The sequence below is a fragment of the Clavelina lepadiformis genome, chromosome 2 (genome assembly GCF_947623445.1).
Source record: "Clavelina lepadiformis chromosome 2, kaClaLepa1.1, whole genome shotgun sequence".
Taxonomy (NCBI): Eukaryota; Metazoa; Chordata; class Ascidiacea; order Aplousobranchia; family Clavelinidae; genus Clavelina; species Clavelina lepadiformis.
In genome coordinates, this window is record NC_135241.1 from 22,938,603 (window position 1) to 22,957,626 (window position 19,024).

The 19,024-nt window shown below is 39.6% G+C and overlaps 3 protein-coding genes and 1 non-coding gene across 8 annotated transcripts in view; 2 read left to right on the forward strand and 2 right to left on the reverse strand.

Annotated features, from left to right (window-relative positions):
* The first annotated feature begins 1,324 nt into the window (after positions 1-1,324).
* On the forward strand, positions 1,325-4,677 carry LOC143444860 (uncharacterized). Its single transcript, XM_076943644.1, has 3 exons — positions 1,325-2,183; positions 2,624-2,754; positions 3,130-4,677. The coding sequence occupies exons 1-3, from the start codon at positions 1,951-1,953 to the stop codon at positions 4,143-4,145; spliced, it is 1,380 nt and encodes a 459-aa protein (XP_076799759.1). The 5' UTR covers positions 1,325-1,950; the 3' UTR covers positions 4,146-4,677.
* LOC143444858 (potassium/sodium hyperpolarization-activated cyclic nucleotide-gated channel 2-like) lies at positions 4,354-18,989 on the reverse strand. Of its 2 annotated transcripts, none has more exons than XM_076943641.1 (16): positions 18,879-18,989; positions 16,103-16,249; positions 11,622-11,700; positions 11,361-11,439; positions 11,031-11,152; positions 10,706-10,778; positions 10,152-10,297; positions 8,508-8,657; positions 7,974-8,132; positions 7,595-7,724; positions 7,280-7,415; positions 6,557-6,717; positions 6,317-6,397; positions 6,045-6,224; positions 5,742-5,960; positions 4,354-4,820 (listed from the first exon to the last, which is right to left on the reverse strand). In XM_076943641.1, the coding sequence occupies exons 3-16, from the start codon at positions 11,669-11,671 to the stop codon at positions 4,704-4,706; spliced, it is 1,803 nt and encodes a 600-aa protein (XP_076799756.1). In that variant the 5' UTR covers positions 11,672-11,700; positions 16,103-16,249; positions 18,879-18,989; the 3' UTR covers positions 4,354-4,703. The 2 variants fall into 2 exon arrangements, with proteins under 2 accessions (XP_076799756.1, XP_076799757.1); XM_076943642.1 differs by lacking the exon at positions 18,879-18,989 and adding an exon at positions 16,459-16,595.
* LOC143447869 (5.8S ribosomal RNA) lies at positions 9,432-9,585 on the reverse strand. Its single transcript, XR_013114408.1, has one exon. It is a non-coding gene; the product is annotated as a 5.8S ribosomal RNA (ribosomal RNA).
* The window catches only part of LOC143444854 (uncharacterized), a 79,157-nt gene continuing 73,660 nt past the window's right edge, over positions 13,528-19,024 (forward strand). For all 4 annotated transcript variants that reach the window (XM_076943637.1, XM_076943636.1, XM_076943638.1 and 1 more), the window contains exons 1-7: positions 13,528-13,777; positions 15,019-15,127; positions 16,106-16,225; positions 16,449-17,889; positions 18,185-18,252; positions 18,584-18,716; positions 18,869-18,992. In XM_076943637.1, coding sequence (XP_076799752.1) covers positions 13,711-13,777; positions 15,019-15,127; positions 16,106-16,225; positions 16,449-17,889; positions 18,185-18,252; positions 18,584-18,716; positions 18,869-18,992 — 2,062 coding nt within the window. In that variant the 5' untranslated portion in view covers positions 13,528-13,710. The remainder of the gene's footprint in view (positions 13,778-15,018; positions 15,128-16,105; positions 16,226-16,448; positions 17,890-18,184; positions 18,253-18,583; positions 18,717-18,868; positions 18,993-19,024) is intronic.

Genomic DNA, 19,024 nt, shown 5'->3' on the forward strand with positions numbered 1-19,024 from the left:
GACCGCTACAAATCGCTTCCATAAGTAACTCTATTTCAGGGAAACAAAGTTTGAGGTTTCTCCCACTTAAAGCGCTTTTTGGCGTTTGAGAGGTCCAAGAGCCGCAAAAGTGACCGCTGCTGTTGAAAGCAATTTACTTAGACCACCCTGTCAGCGATAAGCCAGCCACAGAACAAGATAATAATCTTTAGCGTGAAGACACCAATGAATGCGTGGCCTGAGGGCAAAATAAAGTGAACGAGCTTTTTAGTAAGACAATTCATCGGTTGACAAAACAAAGTTAACTTTTCTAAGTTTTGCGGTTAGCGTTAATTAAAAATTAATAGAACGAAAATCGGGCATAGTGCGAGGTATAGCCAAGGGCCTAATCAAATCAAAACAGGTTAAAATTTATAACTTGCATTTTCCTTTAAAAAGCTGAGCTATCGTATTCATTTCGTTTGGTGATACTTTGAGACTTTCTAGGACTCCATAAGAAACTGTCCTATAATACTTTAACATTTTTAAATTTGCCAAATATTTTGCGCTGTAACTTGTGAGACTTGGTATTCATCGTCATGTGTTCAAGTCGTAGTTTTACGGCGTGTTAATATTTTCTCCATATTTTCGTAGTTGAATTTATTCTTCTTGAAGGAAAGAAAGAGTTTTAAATGTTACGTTGTCACCAAACACAAAATCTATCTACCTTTATAGTTGGGCTAATTAACGACAGACGGTGTCTGCGAAATGGCGCCTACCTCGCTTCAGTGTTTATTTCCGATTAGTTCTGTTTATTTGTCTTTAAATAAGTGAGCATGTTTTCATTCGAATTATTCCCTAATTCGGCATGACACCACAGGCCGAGCCCACCCACTCATAAGCTCGGTTGGCTTCGTCTTATTCATTGACTTTTTGTTATGCCCAGAGGCCAAATTCATGTTAACAACGATCACATTACTGCGATATGGACCACCACCGTGTTCGCTCTGCTTGGGCGCAACCGTCGGTGCTGCTGGTGTTTTTTCTATCTTTAGTATAATAATTGCTTGTAAAAAGTCTTGTGTTGTAAATGTTTTCAATTATCTCTGTCCCAAAAATGATTTTGAAAAGTTTGCTCATCTATATACAGCTTTCACGATCTCGCTTCCACGGCACATTGTGCTGCATCACACAATATCGCTTTTCCAGATTCGATAAACAAGAGCCATCATTTTACGTCGTTTTCAGTGGCTCCAATGATGTGCTTGAACCACTTAACAACTCTTCCAAAAAAAAATCGATGAACGTCATAATGGGCTATAACAATCGACAGATTCTAAAAAAAAGAGAGCTTGCACTTTAAATTGAGATCTTAATAGCATGGTATTTTTAAAGTTTAGAAAATAGATTCTGACAGCAAAATTTGTCGACTTGCATTTTCAAAATAACAAGCAAAATATGTGAGTATTGGTTGAACCTTGTAATTATAACGTGATATGATTTTTCGACTTGAAAAATTGCGGAGAAAGTCATTTGCTTAAAAAAGACTTTTAGGATATAACCTATAGCAGTCGTCGGGTCGGTTTGATTGAAGAGATAGTTTTGCCGAACTTTAATCCACTTTTCACGGATATTTTGCCTTTAATCCGCCCATTTTCCCTCACGGAAGGAAGCTAGCCGTCGACTAAGCGCGTGCCCTCGACAAAACAGACGCATTGGAAAGGGAACAACGATCGATGAGCCTCAGGTTACGACGCGTGTGGTCTATGCTTCGGCCGATCCAAACAGAACACTGTTTTGTCACAGCGGTGTAGGTAGAGGTATAAGCCGATGAGCGTTTCTGCTGAAAGCCAAATTGATCTTTTTACGTTTTTTGTTTGCAAATTCAACTGTCATATTAGTGTCGGAAAGATTTTTGTATAAGATTTGCCGTTGCTCAAGTTTGTTCTGTGGATTTAAGCAATTTAAGTTGCTCTTTGCGGCGGGAAAATCATGAAGATCAGCATTAATCAAACAAGCAACTTGCTGGATGACATTCCTACTCCGAGCTACGCAACAGCCAAGAAGAACTCGAGGAGCGAGAGAGAGTTCACGGTCGTGGCGGAAGGAATGAGGAAGTGGAAGACAGTGACCGACCGGAGACCTCCCTATTCCTACATCGCGCTCATCGCCATGGCGATCCACAGCAGTGAAGAAAAGAAGCGAACATTGAGTGGAATATACTGGTGAGTGTTGTTGCTGTTTACTCGTGAAATCTTGAAGCAACGAATTTCACTTTTAAATAGCGCCGATTGCCGCACTGCTTCGCCTTTGGCCTCATGCGCGGTCTGCTTTTGCTTCGTCCATTTTGTTTCTGAAACTTGTAGTCCTGTTTGGTTTTTTCTTGTTAGGCGCTTTTTTGTTTACAATTTCACGTCGCTTTTGCCGTTGTTGAAAAAATTACTTAGCATTTCATGCCCGACAATAATTACTGAATGTATATGGCAGTCAATCAATTAATGTATTTTTGTTTATTTTATGATGCAAAACTTTTTTCACCTACGCGGATTATCTGTAGCATATTTCATATACTGTCAATTATTTCCAATTTCGATGGCCCTTTTTATTTTTATACTAGGCCTGTCAGCATAATCTCATGAAATTTTCATGCACAAAATGTATCCAGGTTTATTTCGACCAACTTCCCATACTACCGAAGAAGCCACAAGGCTTGGCAAAATTCCATCCGACACAATCTTTCCTTGAACGCCTGTTTCGAAAAAATGCCAAGAAAACCAACAGACCCACCTGGAAAAGGTAGAAGCCTATACATGTAGTCTTGTGTGATCCTTTGTACTTGCACGACCAGATAAGCTTGTATACGCAATTACGTCTTTATACATGTAATTAAGTATTTCTCGGAGTGGTATTAACAGGCCGACTTTAATTGCCGCCATAGACAAAGACGAGTAAATAATAGTCATAATTTTAATTGGTGCTGAACTTTGCTCTTCGCGTCCTTGTTTGCGACTGGTACAAGGAAAGCTTAAAACGAAGAATAAACTCCACAAAATATATTGCTATTGACACGATAAGGTTTTATGAGATCTGAGATAGTTCATTGAACATCGTTAACTGCGTCATGATATGTTGTTGGTGTGAATCTTATTATTATTATTTGTTTCACTTTAGGCCATTTCTGGACTTTTGCGAAGGATTCGCCTGATATTTTCGCTCTTTTTGAAACCAACGTCGACGATTTCGATGATAAAGCGTCCTGTACTTCCCCGACGGAATCTTCGCCTCTCTCCTCGGAAGATCCGGCAAATAAACCTTTCCCACCTCCGTACAGTTCGCCACCAAGAGATCAAAGTTTATCTGATGACGTGTCACATTTAAAAGACGGCGCGACAATCACTACGACGGCGTGCGACCGCGGAACCCAGTCCCGCTTCAGGACCTTCGACTCCACTGCTAGAGTAGCAGAAAACTTTCCGGAGATGAAACCAAGCAGGAAGCGCACGAATTTCTCCATCGATTTTCTCCTAAATTTCCCATCCAAGAAAGCAAAAACTTCCTGCGAAGATTCTGAACAGAAAGCGACGGACATTATTGCATCACAAAGCATACATTCTCATTCACAGATGGGCGATTTGGGCCATATCAAGGAACTTGATTCGAGAAACGACGACCGTTCCGAATCCGGCGTTCCACTCATTCCGTTTCCGTTGGAAGCTATCAACCTAAGGAAACTAAGAGACTCAAACTGTTACTTGGAAAATGCGCAGTCGCATGCTGGAACGTGTCTCGCCGGAAAACGAGGCTTTCGTCTTAGTTTAGACAAGAACGTTTTGCTCGAACCTTCATCAGCATTCAACACTTCGCACCAAGTTTTACCTGACTTACTCCGCACATGCGACTGCTTGTGCCCACCTTCACTGTATCCGTTGTCAGCAGGTTATCGCTGCTATGGTTTCAGTCGGTTTCATCAGCCCACAGCCTGTGCATGTAACTGCGGAGGGAACCGTGCAGTTAGCGATCATTTATACTCACATTTTGACCGACTTTGGTTAAAAGCCGCCACTCATCCAATTCTAAACGGCCTACCCCGTTTGCCTTATTATCTAAACAATAATTGGTTGGGACAGATGGACCAGCAGAGTCGATATTATCACAACAACTTCATGTTGTCAGAAAAAACGATTTGAATGGTTTGGGAGAAATGTGAACAACAATCACAAGACAATGTACCATGTTCATGCTTGCTACAAAGCGACCTGCCGGGCAGTCCTAGCTTTAATAGTTTACTTTTTGCTGTATTTTGTTTTTGTAAAATTCCTTTACAAATCACTGTTTTATATTTTAACTTTGGACCCTGTCTTATTCTGCAGGAACGCGTAAATAGGTTACAACTCATACCTGTATATACCGGAATGTTCTTATTGTAAACAAAATCTGCGCAAAGAGTGAAACTTGTCGACATCTTGGCGTTATTAGAAATAAAGTAAGAGGGTTTGGATTAGATTGGTCGATAACATTGCACAAACTTCGAAAAATTGTCAAAAACGTTATGTTATAGGTTTTTTAAAAGGAGAACTTGAATTATTCCGACGTTGGAAAAGGAACTTTTATACCACAGAGGTCCTCTCTATGCTTCTAATGCTGTGCTTTTTATTCTAAGTTTTTTGTAGTTTTTCGCAGAGGAGTTTTCAAAAATTTAATAAAAGCTTATGAAAGCAACCAGAGGTGTTTTAACGGTAGGCACTTCATTCACTTGAATGAACGAAGGACTTCTTCATGTAGTCGTAATCAGCAGAGTGTTCTTTCAACCTCACAAACTTTGTTTTTATCTTCATCATGTCGTTTGGATGTTGCCTCACAACCTGAAAAACGTTTTCAACTAAAACACAAACAAAAGTACAGGCGTGCGGTTTGGAACGCAAATAACTGCATGTGCATTAAGACTTGTGTTTCGGTATACAATTATTCCATATAAGCGCTTTTTATAGCATAAGCGTAATCGCTTAAAGACGGCTGCGTTTTGTCCACTGTAGGCGCCTAAAGGCAATTGAAGTGACGGTTATTGTTTCAAAAACAACATATATAAAATGAGCAACGGCTCTTCCGTCATATTTAAACTTGGCAACTCTGACATCTGTCAGCCGCAGTCTGATGACAACTTAAGCTCACATGAAACGAGTAAATAAGCCATTCAATGTCAATGGGTATTAATCACGTCACTAAGTATCTTTCTGTTTATCAGAATACTTAGGCTTACACGATACGTCATAATCGTTCTCAGCATGAAAAGAGCACAGCTTTATTGCGTAGTAAATGATTTATTAACAGACTTATTACAACGTTACTAGCAGCTAGTTGGCACAAGAAAAACGATAACTCTTAGCGGGGCCGCCGGACAACCAGCCAGGTTGCGGTAGATATAAGGCAAGAATTAAATGGAATTGTGGAGGGGAAAAAGCCAATCTATTGTAAAATTTAAGCCTACTTCAACGATGGATGTCGTAATCCCTTTTTGGCCGTGTCTCATTTTCCGACTTCAAGGTGGTGTCTAACACTGTCGTTAGTTTTTTTGGTGTGTTACGGTGATCTTAACTGCCCTCTAGCGGCGATTTCATTTTAAAAGTAATTTTTTATGCACTGACGCGCTTGTTAATGTGTCTATCAATTGAAAAAGCGTCGCAATGAAAACGCATTAAAACCCTACCTAACAATGACGTTTGAAAAAATCTTTAATTAAAGTCAACTTTGTGAGTTTCGAGCTTATACCCCGTTGATAAATTTACCTTCTGAAACTTGGACCGATGCAAAGAGTACAGGTAGACATTGCTGATTGCCGTCACGGACGCCGCCCGGCGCAGGTTCTGTTTCAAGAGGCAGGTCTCGCCGAAGTGCATCCCATCGCTTATCTGTTTTACAAAATTGCCATCGCCAGTGGTAATCTTCACCTCTCCACGTACAATGAAGTACATTTCAAACGCCTTCCTCCCTTCTTTCACTATTGGCTGAAATATGTTGGACAGCGAGTTATTTGTCGTGTGCGTCGCCTAGAGGAAGAAATCTTGCCGAAGAGAGTCCTTAGGGGTTACCTCGTCCGGCGTGAAAACGGCGAAGTGCATCACTTCACCCAAGTCGGCCACGAAATCGTCGCTTACGTCATCAAATAGGGATACGGAATGAATAAGGGCAGCGCAGTTATGAAAAATAACCTCACGACGAAGACCGGGACTAAGCTCCTTAAGAATTTGCTCCTCGTCAAAAAGTTTTCCCTGAAAGAAATATTTCGGATAAAAGCTGTGGCAACCCTCGTAATCACATCAGCGAGTCAAATAGCTTGTAAAGGAGAAAAGACAAAATGTACCAAGTACCGGACGTCGACGTACTCGAGAATCCGTCGTCGCATCTTCGAAGGTATCCGACGAAATGCGAGAAATTCTTGTATCTTTGTCGAAAGCAGCTTTTTACTAACTATACTATATAAACAATGTGACAGGACTTTATGCAATAGAAGAAATTTAACTGTTGCTCCTCCACCATATGACTTAGGTGTGGAATCACTACGGCTTAGTGGTTAAAAGAAGGGTTATGGGATGCTTGGGACCTGGGATACTTTCATCTTGTAAGAAATCTTCGTCGCATCCATTTCCTCCATGAGGTTGATCGCGTTACTGATGAAGATCGCAAAGAGGATTGCTCCCGTTACCTGGCTCAACAAAGTCATCCAAAGATCAACCATCCCTTGCGGGATCACTGCGCTGTATCCTGGAAGAGGATAAAGATGAAGAATCCAAACAACTACATCGTATGTGAGCCACGTGCAGCATTTTACTACAATCCGAATACTATACGCAACAGCATACATCGTGTGCGAAACATAATCGCGTATTAGTCAACATGTAAATTTAATTCTACTTAATAAATCCACTTTGTTCCAGCTGATTGGAGTTTGATAAAGTACAGGTTAAACAATAAAGGACCCTAACGTCAACCAAGCAAAATAATAAATCGACATAGTTTTAATCAATTTGTAACCATTGAAACATGCTTTTTGCATCAAAGATCGTAAGTTATAGTTTACCAGTCTATAGACTAAAACCTGACTGTAGCATAGACATAGACAATAAAGAATGGATAAAAGTATCGTCAACGTAACCAGCAAAACGTCTATGCAAAGTTCTAAGAAAAGCAGAAACCGACAAATGGCGGTTACTTGTAACAAATATTCACAAAGTGTTATAACCTGACGAATACCGCTAATAAGTAATAAAATGTGAATATGAAATCATGTAAAATTTCTTATGAAAAACCTAACGCAAAAACATACCAATACAAAGCATTTGGCTTGTGCTTTTGAAGAACGACCACGAATATGCCTCCCACCACGTGATGTTCGGTTGGTCCAATCCGCGCATGCGCACCCACGTATCATTTGGAAATTCGTACAACATTGGAACCATGTACTTAAAGACAACAGTTACTCTAAATTACTCTTTCCGTATGGAAAATAGAAACTTCGTACTGAAATGTACTGAATTTGCATCGAATTGTGTTAGTCATCACTACATTGAGGACGGTCTTTCCTAGAACGTGAAAGCAATGACTTCAATTGACTTGTTTTCTGAAATAAGTTCAACCTCACCTGTAAACATCCGTTCCAGTGACAAACAAGGAAAAGGATTAATACAAGGTAGGCAAGACGAAGTAAAGACACAGCCAAGTCGTATTGAAGGTTGAATATCTCCTCCCAGCGGTGTAGCCCACGGATGAGCCTAAAAGGGCAGAGGGATTTTCTGCAGTGATTGAAGATGATTTACCGAGAAATGTTTTTGCCGTTTTTCGGCATCAAACTTTATTGTAGAAGGTATTGACTTTGAACTTATTTGAACTTACTAACCGAACTTTGTTTACTTATCTTTATTGAAAATTAAAATCGTGTCCACAACACTAACAGGTCTGCATCGGTATTTATAAAATAAAATGGTGTTGCTGTGATTAAAAAATCCACATTTCTCACCTACCTGGGAATTCGTCCTACTCTAACAATGGAAAAGGTCTTTCCTATCCTTAGGATGCGGATTGCATTGGCCGATTTGACGCCGGTTGGTATAAAGAGAGAAACTACGAAATCGACTGGAAAGGACGCGATCAGATCTATAGCAAACCAGCCTTTTAAATACCTGTGCAAAATGGGTAAATATTATTTACGGTAGAGCCTCTAACACGCCATTCAGAATACGAAAGAGAAGGTCTATTCATCAGAAGACAAAAGAACATTGCCGGCCTAAAGCTTCAAACTCACTCAAGGTCTCAAGCACAATCATTTTCTGTTTCGTATTCTAAATGGTGAGTATAAGGCGCCACCGTTGTTTGCGGCTGAGAGTATTGTGACAATGACTACAGAAAATTTGCTCTCCGGAGCCCACGTAACCGCATTATTTAATGACGCCAATGTACCAATTTCAACAATTGTGCTTCAGCAACAATAATTCTAAACTTTTATTTAGTTAAAAATGCTAAATACGAATTTCTAACAGTCCTTATACAGCACATACGCGGTCCTTATGTTTTTGGGATCTACATCTACGACTGAGCTGTCTCCTTCGATGACGCAGATTCCCGTCCGGAAGTTTAAGATGATATCCGCCAAAAACCAAACGTCGGACAAGAGCTTGAACGCCAAGGCAGCTGGATGCTGAGACTCGCTTTTGTACAAAAATCAACCTCCCTAACATACTGATATAGCTCTTCAATCTAACCAAAATGCTACAACTTATTTTAAACCATATCTACTAGTTAAGTTAAGTTACTTTTGACAACGTTACTTCTAAAAGCCAGCAGGCTTTAGCAGGGCAGTTTCCTCTCCAGAAAAATACGTCAGCAAAATATATATACAGTACTTCCTCGATTATCCGGTCAAGTTGGGTCAATATTTTCAAAAATCTGACCGGATAAGCAAAAAAAACGGATAATTGAATTTGTATTTTTACCGAGCACGCACGCAAATCGCCGCCATGGGCCTGACACCCGCTATGGGACGATCAGAAGATCAGATCGATCAGAAGGACGCGGGCGATCCGCGACGCGCGCAAGACGAATTCTATACGCCACAATTCCGGAGCGCTCCAAAAGCGACCGGATTCGGCGATGGGCTCATCCCGCTTCACTCGCCGTTACTGAGGGAATCCTCGTTAGTTTCTTTTCCTCCGCTTAGTAATATGCTTAAATTCAGCGGGTAGTCTCGTCCGACCTCAGGCCGAAATGTAAGAGACGTCACACGTGCCGAGGATCGACGACATTCGCGATCGATCGCGGCGACTTGGCGAAACGAGGACACCTCTTCGAGGTCGATCCGCCGCCGCCGCGCTCTCCGATCGCGTGCCGGACCCTTGCTGACTTCGACGGGACGGCGGAGACACAGGTCTCCGTCCGACTCCGCATTCGCCCGGGCGACGGGCGCGCCGGGATTGCTTTTCAGACGACCCTGAGGCGGGCGTGGTCCCGGGATTAACCCGAGGCCGTAATTCGCGTTCAGAACGTCGATGCTCAATGTGTCCTGCAATTCACACTAATTCACGCAGCTAGCTGCGTCCTTCATCGACTCGCGAGCCGAGTGATCCACCGCCAAGAGCCATCATCGTTTATCGTTTCAGCTTCTACGAAGCAGTCACAGGTTTGAATGTGAGCGCCGAGCGGACGATCTGACGACCGTCACTTGAAACCGCGGGGGTACTCGACGCCCGTGAAAGACTTGTGCCTTGTCGAGCGCCTCAACGGGCGCGTCTTGACCTCGACAAGCGCGAGAGGCGGCCGGTTTCCCGGCGACGCCGCCGCAGCTCGAGCGGGAGCCTCCGTTCGTTTCGATAATGATCCTTCCGCAGGTTCACCTACGGAAACCTTGTTACGACTTTTACTTCCTCTAAATGATCAAGTTAGATCGTCTTTTCGGACACCGGTTCGGCCGTTGCCAGCCGCTCCGGGTCCAATCGGAGGACCTCACTAAACCATTCAATCGGTAGTAGCTACGGCGGCGGTTCAACGTCAATTGAAAAATAAAAACCAGAGTAATCTCACGCATATGATAGTTGCAAGTGCAATCATGCGAAGTAAAACGACCTCCCAAAGTCATTGATCACTCGGCCGGATAATCGAATGCCGGTTAAACGAGGTACGGATAATCGAGGAAGTACTGTACTTACTCGGAAAAGGCGAGTTCCATCGGGATAAAGATGATGTTAAACAGTATGAGGATCGCACAGAGTAGGTCCCAAGTAAATCTGAAGTTGCTGTAGGGATGGATAAGAAAAGATCCCATCTCAATAATCTTGAGGTGTTCATCGTGTACCTAAAGCCAAGCAAAACTTCTTTCGATAATCTTGTAAATTATTCTATGCGTCCACGTAGCCTATAGCCTATTTACATGTAGGCTACACTGGTGTGTTCATGCGTCGTGGGTTGAAGTAAGAATATAGCCTATGTATGAAAGACGAAGCTCTATTAACTTTCCGATGGTATTCAATCGAATCGAAGAACGAATTTATTTTATTGAAAAAAGGCCTTTAACATCATAATCTACAGTTTTATTCAAGCTTACTGGACCGTTTCATTGTAGGTTAAAAAGAATATTTGGCCGATATAGCTCACAATAGCCTTAGTAGCCCACAGCCCTACAGTAATAATTAGCCCCGCCAACGTGCGCAACTAAGCTATATACGACTGTTATGTCTAAACTTATGTAAAACGCCGGCCTTACCGCTTTTTCGCTTCCATATAACTTCACTGACCATTTCGACACCGGCACAGCTTTCGTGGCGACGGCGAGGGCGCTGTGAAAACATTGCACCAAAACAAGTAAATCCGTAGCCTATCATGCATTCTGCAAGTTTTATTTTTATTTATAATTTACCGGTATAAAGTCAAAATCTGAATGTAGACTGTATAGCCTATATAAGTAAAGCGTGTTTTAAAAACGTATTTTGAGTCGTAAGGATTATGAAAAGGGTGGAAAATTGCGAAAACAAAAAATAACGCATGTTGCTTATAATGGCTTGTTATTACTCAGTCCTGACGTGACAAACCTTTTCGTGCTCGCCAGCGAAATAGTTTTTCTTAGGTTTCGCTTCGTCTTTGCTCTCGGTAAATCTGAGTCTGAAAAGGACTTTGACTGTACAGCAGGCCTCACCGATGCTGACAATCGTTTCTTTACGTTGAAAAATTAAAACAGAAAAACTTCAGAGTTAATTGTCTCTATGAGTGTCAAGGGTTTAGAGGAGTTAGCCTACACATATACTCGAATTTTGAAATAGAATATACACTACGTTACATCAAGTTTTAACTACAGCTTTGCCTTTAGCAGAATAAAGTGGGTATTTTATGCAAAGACGATTTAGAAGCAGTTTGTAGCCTACTTTTATACTGTTGAGACTGTGGCGTGGGCTCCACAGCCATTGTGGCAAACTGAATCTTCTAATCGGCGCCTCCTTGACACTGCAAGGTAATTTTCACTAAACAGTTTTTTGAAAGCACTGAAAACGTTAATTGAAACGATAACTAATAGGTTATTCATTAAGTGTCCAATAAGATTTTACTGGTTATACCATAAATACTTGCGATTATTTTCTACCGAAAACATCTAATTATAATTAGCTTGCATAAACTTCAGTGAATACCTTATGTTTGATGGTAACGGAAAATCAGAATCCCATTTAGCTTCTGTCATTGTTTTTCCGTTTCAGTAAAGCATTTCTTCTGTAACCACAAGAAAAATAATTTTTGCAAGTAAATCATTCACATGTCTGTACACAATGACGTCAGAATCGATATGGCATTTGAATTGTCGTCACAAATGTTAAATAACAAACGATTGATCAGCTGATATGTTGTTTACATTTCAAAATTAGTATTATTCTAAAACACGTGGCCATTGTAGTCAACTTTTGAAACCTTTAAGGTAGTAGCTGTTGCTTTTTTCAAAAAAGAAAAATTTATCGTTGATACTGGCTCCAAGTCACTAAATATTTTGGTTGAAAACTACAGAAATATTTTTTCTTGGCTTGTTGCAAAGGACCCCACGCTATTGCAAGCTGCGTGAAGAAACAGACAGCAACAGCGGCACAGACAAAAATCACCGTTCAAAAGTACAGTTTTACGGTCTGTGCAGTATAGAGACCAATCAAATATTTTAGCAAATCAAAAGCAGGTGATCTGTCAATTGCATAGCCTATATAACTTAGACTCTACAACCTTTATTCGTTGCTGCAGGCACAATGGTAGGCGATAGGCTAGCTGTCTGGCTGTAGAGCAGGGCTATTCAACTATTTTTAGCAAAGGTCCAGTTACAAAAGTTAAAAATTTGCTTAGGTCCGTTATAATTATAACTCTCATGAAATAATTTACAGTCATACAAATGTATTAATATTTGATATATAAAATAATTTAATTCTCTGGATGGGTAATAATTTAATTTTGAAATCTCTGGATTTTTTAACACAACACATGAAATACGGTATAAACAAAATCCGGTAAAGCTGTATTAGCAAAAGCAATAAGCGAAATTTATTTATTGTTCTGTTCTTCACAGCTAGTGGGGGAATTGGTATTTCTTATTTCTTGCTAGTTCTTTAAATCTTGGTTCTAAAGTAGCAAGAGCTAGTCGAAGGCAGTGGTGAAGGGTTTCATTGGTCATACAGATGCGAAATTTATTCTTTATGACGTTCATGTTTGAAAACGCTGATGCACAGCTGTGCATTGTGACGTCAACAAGGCTTGTTTGAAATTGTGCTATTGTCTGCTGTTGAAACCGCTGAAAGACTAGTTTGAATAACCACTTACACACTCGCTGATTAATTGAATAAGCAGTAATAACAAAACTAATGATGAACGATTTGCGTAAATGCTGAGATAGATAAGGTCCGGATTCAACACTGAAAAAGTCCGCATTCGGACCGCGGTCCGCCAGTTGAGTATCCCTGCTGTAGAGGCTTAGACATAGGGCCATAGTGGTCAAAAATAAAAATTTTCAAGTATACTCATGTGAGTGAAAATGCTACGTATTAGTCGGGCAAGTGATTGAGTGAAAAACACAGAAATATTGGTTTAACAACATTTTTCGTCATTGACTTTACAGAAAGCGAAAAACATGGCGGTGGAAAAACCTACAGCAACGTGAAATGAGTGTAAAAACCTCTGTTTTCTTAAAACACACATTATATATATAGACTGTTGCCAGATTTGCCAAAACTAACTTTTTAACACTTTTCATATTAGTTAATGAGTACGCCTATATTTTGATATTCCCAAAGTTAAAAAATGTTTTGTTTTTGGAAAAGAAAACTCACTTGCTGCCAAAGAGTAGGTTCAAAGCAGACTGCAAATTTTAAATGCATCTCACAACTTAGTAACTTTTAAATTCAATATAAGCTAACGGCACAGTCAACATAGGCTATACACACTTTATAAATTATTATATTGTTGTGTTCATAAAAGCAAAATAACCTATGTTTTGATGACGATTATTGTCGATCAGTTAGCAGAGTAGCAAGCAGTTATTGTTTATAACTGGACTTTTGCAGATTAGATTTTGTATAATTTAGTGATATTCATGTGAAATTATATGATATGTCCGCAAGTTATGATTAAAAAGTATGTGCTGTAACTTTGCAAATACCAAAAAAGAAGTGAAAAACCATCAAAAAATACTGTTTATGCTTAAGCTGAGAGTGGAAAAGTTTTAGCCAAGTTGCAAGAATTCAAATTGTCATGTTCAATTTTGTTCTTGCAAACGTTTTCCTCTTGTTGGCTACTGCCACAACGTTTGGAAATTGTAGTAAGTACTATTTAAATTTGTATGGACTGATTTTCTTGATTTATATACTTGACTTGACTTGATACAGTACTTGACTTTACAATCACCTGTAGGGTCATTTCATTATGATAGAAACAAAAATTTCAACTTTTAGAACTGTCCTATTTTTTATTTTCTTAAATAGTTTTTTCAATTTTCGATTAAATGTTTTTCTATTAAATGTATTAATTAATTGCATTTTATATTATAATTTTATTAAATGATTTTCAATTTCTACGAAGAATGGTGAAAATATGACGAGAATCGAGTTAGCAGTTTTTGAGTTATAGGCAACGTTTTTGACCTGTATAAATATTAAGCTGTGTCGATATTTCTCAACAAAATCTTTTGTAACCCAAAACGTTTGTAAAACTGTTTGACAAAACTCTGTGACTCAAATAATAACAAATTACTCCCCCTGCTAATTATCATGTTGACTTGTTCAGCCATACTGCTACTGTACTTATAAAATAGCAGAAGGCTTTTATGAGCAAAGTATACGCGTGACCGATCGGATCAAACATGGCCCAACCTACATTCGAGGCAATTTCAGTGATTTGAAAAACGATGCATTATATCGTAAATACATTGTGCGAATAATATGTTTAGCAAATTTAAAATATAGGATATCCACAAAATGTCCTATTTAGGATATAGATACAGTGGAATAGGGGATACAATCTTTTGAATTAATTGGACAGGTCATAGTGCAGATGTGTTAAACAATTTAGAATTTAAAAAAGTATTAATTTCAAAACACTAAATATGAATATCAAATGCATTATTTCTTATATTTCTGAGATGTAAATTAAAAAACAAGGCATTATCAAATAAGCAACTAGTGTGAGGCAGGGTTTCTTAACTGGGGACATTCTACAGGGGCCATGGGAACGTTCTACAGGGGCCATGAAAAGATGCCTCACTAGTGAGCTATGGTGTAGTAGTAGGGGAAGACGAGGCGAAGCGAGACACAAGTTTCTCACGTTTTTGTGTTTGTGCTTGCTATTCAAACTTAGCGGTGCAAAGGCTACTGCACACGCAGTAGCTGTAGTGAGGTGAAAAATGTTTTGCAATCAACAGTCTATATTTTTTATTGATGAACAGGAGGCCACGAACCATGAAAAGTCGAGAGCCACCGGTGTAAGGTCATCATAATTGCAAAGTGTGTGTGACAATGATTAGTTTAATTCTTGTAAAGTAAAGCTTTCATTGTTATTTTTAAGGTAATTGCACTTGCTGTGAAAACTGCACCACACCATCAAGTAGCCTTATCTGTGATGAGGGTTTTTACCTGGAGTCAACTACATGCACACCATGTCCACCAGGATATTTGTAAGCGATAAGCATACAGCGCTATTTTTCTGTGTACTTGGTCTTTCTTTGGTTACGAGTGGGTTTATATAGATCTATTGTTGTTGTAAAAACAAATTACTGTAAAATAGTTGGGATGATTTTCTGAGTTATTCATTGAATGTTATATTAGATTAAATAAAGAGTGAAAATGCTCTCAGTTTGTTTTGCATGTCTCAAGACCTACAGAGAGCGCTATTTGAATGGTTGTTAATGACACTTGGCCCACTTGGCTCGAGTTAACATTGTGACAACGAGTTAACATGAGTTAACATTGTGACAACGCAACTTACTGTGTGGGAAAAATCAAATAAATCTGTTTCTTTTTTGTGATTTTAATTATTGTCCTTTGTTTAAAAATAGTTTTGAGACACAATTTTTTAAACTTAATATTTAATAATCTTTTGTGTATTCAAGATTTGTTTCACAATTACATTGCAACATACCAGGATTGAAATGGTATGAGTGGAAGTGTTTGTTGCAGATAATTTGATTCAGATATTGATTTGCTGATCTGCCTTCATTGAAACATTGATGTCAATTCAATTTAAAAGGCAATAACCACGTTCATTTGTTGCAAGTTGGTGACAATAGATATCACTTTCCTATTGTCTGAAGGGATTAAATTTTTCCATTGTTCTTTTTTTGGCACAATACTTCTTGTATATTCTTTGTGTTCATGTTGTAGTGACAACATGCTTTGTCACTGTCAATAAAATTACGTGACTGTGTTGTATTGATCTTGATGAAATGGCTTGGAGTCTGTTTACTATGGCAGTATTTGCTATGACTCTGGCGTTTTATTTGCCGGCAACTAACTTTTTATACGTTATACAATTCCTCATTTGTGCTGTTTATGATAAATTGGCATGAACATGACTATGAGAAATCATGTCATGTTAAGCTTAAGTTTTAAAATATTTATAAAATCAATTAAAATGATATACGTTTACTTACCAGTTGTCCTGCAGTCAGCAATGAAGCAATTCCATGCAGCAGTGGTTTCTATAGCAACGACACTGGGTCATATGAGTGCACAGCCTGTCCTGGTGGTCATGAATGCAAGCTTGTCACAGAAAGGTCAGAGTTTAATTTGAATACTTTCTGCAATTAAAAGATATCAAACATTCTTCTAAATTTCTTTTACTTTGCTATTTCACTACATAAAGCATTTCATTTGCGTACAAACATTAGACGACAGCAACATATATGAAACGATGTTTGCCCCAACTAGCTGATATTTTATGTAGTTATTAATTTGTAATGATAAGGTAATGTAATAAATGGCTCATGGTTGTTTTAGTGATGCTTACACTTTGGATCCTATTCCATGCAAGGAAGGCTTCTACGCTCGAGCAAGCGACGGCTTCTGTCGGCCTTGTCTCGGTGGTTACTATGCCAACGCGACTCGATCCTTAAGTTGTACACCTTGTCCAAGTGGGCATAGTTGTGAAAATGCCAGTTTTACCCCTGTACCCTGTGAGCCCGGGTACTATTCAAATGGCATTGCAACAGAATGCACGCCATGTGCCTCTGGATATTATGCGGACACAAACGGGCTTTCTACTTGCTTGCCTTGCCCCGCAGGATTTGGCTGTGCTGACCAGACATCATCTCCTGTTATATGTGAAGCAGGAACGTATTCAAAAGCAGACATGAATGAGTGTGTTCCTTGTGTATCCGGTACCTATGCAGCAACTACAGGTGCCAGTGTCTGCCAGAGCTGCGCGCCTGGTTTTAAATGCAACAAAACTTCTGCAGTGGAATGCGAGAAAGGAACTTTCTCATCAGGTGGCAGTGAAGCTTGTGTGGCATGCCCTTCTGGCTTTTACGCCAATGCCACTGGCCTTTCCCAGTGTTTGGAATGCCCCCAGGGTCACAGTTGTGGAGACCCAACTGCAGAACCCATTACGTGCTCTGCAGGTCAGTATTCACCACCAAGGTCAACCATGTGTTCAGTGTGTCAGACTGGTTATTATTCGAATTTAAGTGGACAAGCAAGTTGCTCTGGATGTCCTGTAGGTCATTCGTGTGAAGTTCAGTCGTCAGCCCCACAGCCTTGTGCTGCTGGCACTTTTGCACTTGCCCGATCTGACACCTGTGTTACTTGCCAGAGTGGATATTATACTGTTGATTTAGAATCTTCTCAGTGTCATGAGTGCTTGGCTGGTTTTCAATGCCAAAATGTGAGCAATCCACCGATAGAATGTGGTAAAGGCACATACTCCGAAGCAGGATCTATTTCATGTACTGAATGTTCCGCTGGATATTATTCAAATGACACTGGGAGCACTTCTTGTACTGCCTGTCCAATTGGTCATCAATGCGCCGATCCTACAGTTGAGCCAGTTGCTTGTCCTGCTGGTTCATACTCAAGTGGAACTTCCACTGTTTGCCAAACATGTTCATCAGGATTGTATCAAAACCTGGCTGGCCAATCTACTTGCCAGGAGTGCCCCGGTGGATCATTTTGTCGCGATGCATCCAGCACCCCAATCAGTTGTGACAGGGGACAGTATTCCACTTCTCACTCAACCGCTTGTCTGGATTGTCCATCCGGCTTCTACATCAACATCACTGGCTCCACTGAATGCTTTCTCTGTCCCAGTGGTTACTCCTGCCCTAATGCAAGTGCAGACCCAATTCTGTGCCCCAAGGGTAGCCATAGCACTGAAGGTTCAACCACGTGTGTTACTTGCTTGGATGGTTATTACACTGATGAAGTAGGAGCGTCAGAATGTAAGGTAAGGATTGAATATTGCTATGAAGTCGAAACAGGGTATAACTTAAAGTTTTTAATTTTCTTCTGTTACATTTGCACGATGCTAAGTTGTTTGTGTTTTTCAATTTTGCGTTTAGTTCATTACATTAATTCAATTGTTAATTATGCAAAGTACCAGCGTTTTTGTTGTTAACCTTGTATCCTTAGCGAATGTGCATGCTATTCATTTATTATCATGTCATTTTACTATGCTTATGCATGCAAAGCTTAAAAGGTGGTGGCAGTTTCATTATAATGAATGAAACATGGTGTTGCAGGCATGTGCTGCTGGTTATCAGTGTTCTAGTAAAATACAACCTGTAATTTGCCCAGCTGGAACAATTAGGTGAGAAATTTGTAATTAAGAAAGTAAACTGTGCAGTTAAGTGTTTGAGTTATTTTTGTCTTTATCGCTTTAACGTTAATTTACAAAAAGTTAAAGGATATTTAAGTAAAAGTTATAAAAAAATCTCTGTTTTACTTTTCTCTTTGGCTTTGCTTTTGTTTTAAGTTGATGTTTTATTTTCATTTTGTTAACATTGTATTTTGAGTTTATGAATTAATTTACACACTTGTATTCACACATCCATAGTCAAAGGTTATATCAATTCAGCATTTATTGAGTTTGTGTAAAAACATAGTAATGTAATAAATGTCATGAACTGTACTTTCCACAGTCTGGAACGGGCCCTAAACTGCACATCGTGTATACCTGGTCATAGTTATAACGCAGATGCTGGGCAATCTGAATGCATTGAATGTCCCGATGGTTACCTATGTGAAGATCCCACACAAGCCCCTACCAATGAGGTTATAACATGATATTATGTAATATTTCCTATTCTGATAAAAATTTGAGGTAGTAGTGTTTGCAACAATGGGCATCATTTGCTGTTGTACGATTGTTTTGTTTAATTGCTATGCTTGCGAATGAAAGTATTAATGGAAATGTGTTAATTTAGTCCTGCCTACCTGGCTGGTATGGCACATCTGCAAATGAATGTCGGCAATGTCCACCTGCAACTTACTCAAATTCATCTGGTGCCGAAAGTTGTTTCCTCTGCGCAGCTGGGTATTATTGCCCTGGTGTGTATAAACTCTAGTTTAAAGATCCATAA

What these genes read in the sequence shown, in the direction of transcription:
- LOC143444860 (XM_076943644.1), top strand. Translation starts at nt 1,951, where the DNA reads ATGAAGATCAGCATTAATCAAACAAGCAACTTGCTGGATGACATTCCT. An exon ending in ACATTGAGTGGAATATACTG is followed by an intron (nt 2,184 to 2,623) that starts GTGAGTGTTGTT and finishes AAATGTATCCAG; the next exon opens with GTTTATTTCGACCAACTTCC. An exon ending in AACAGACCCACCTGGAAAAG is followed by an intron (nt 2,755 to 3,129) that starts GTAGAAGCCTAT and finishes GTTTCACTTTAG; the next exon opens with GCCATTTCTGGACTTTTGCG.
- LOC143444858 (XM_076943641.1), bottom strand. Translation starts at nt 11,671, where the DNA reads ATGACAGAAGCTAAATGGGATTCTGATTTTCCGTTACCATCAAACATA. An exon ending in ACAGTCTCAACAGTATAAAA is followed by an intron (nt 11,153 to 11,360) that starts GTAGGCTACAAA and finishes TTCAACGTAAAG; the next exon opens with AAACGATTGTCAGCATCGGT. An exon ending in ATGGAACTCGCCTTTTCCGA is followed by an intron (nt 8,658 to 10,151) that starts GTAAGTACAGTA and finishes TTTGTACAAAAG; the next exon opens with CGAGTCTCAGCATCCAGCTG.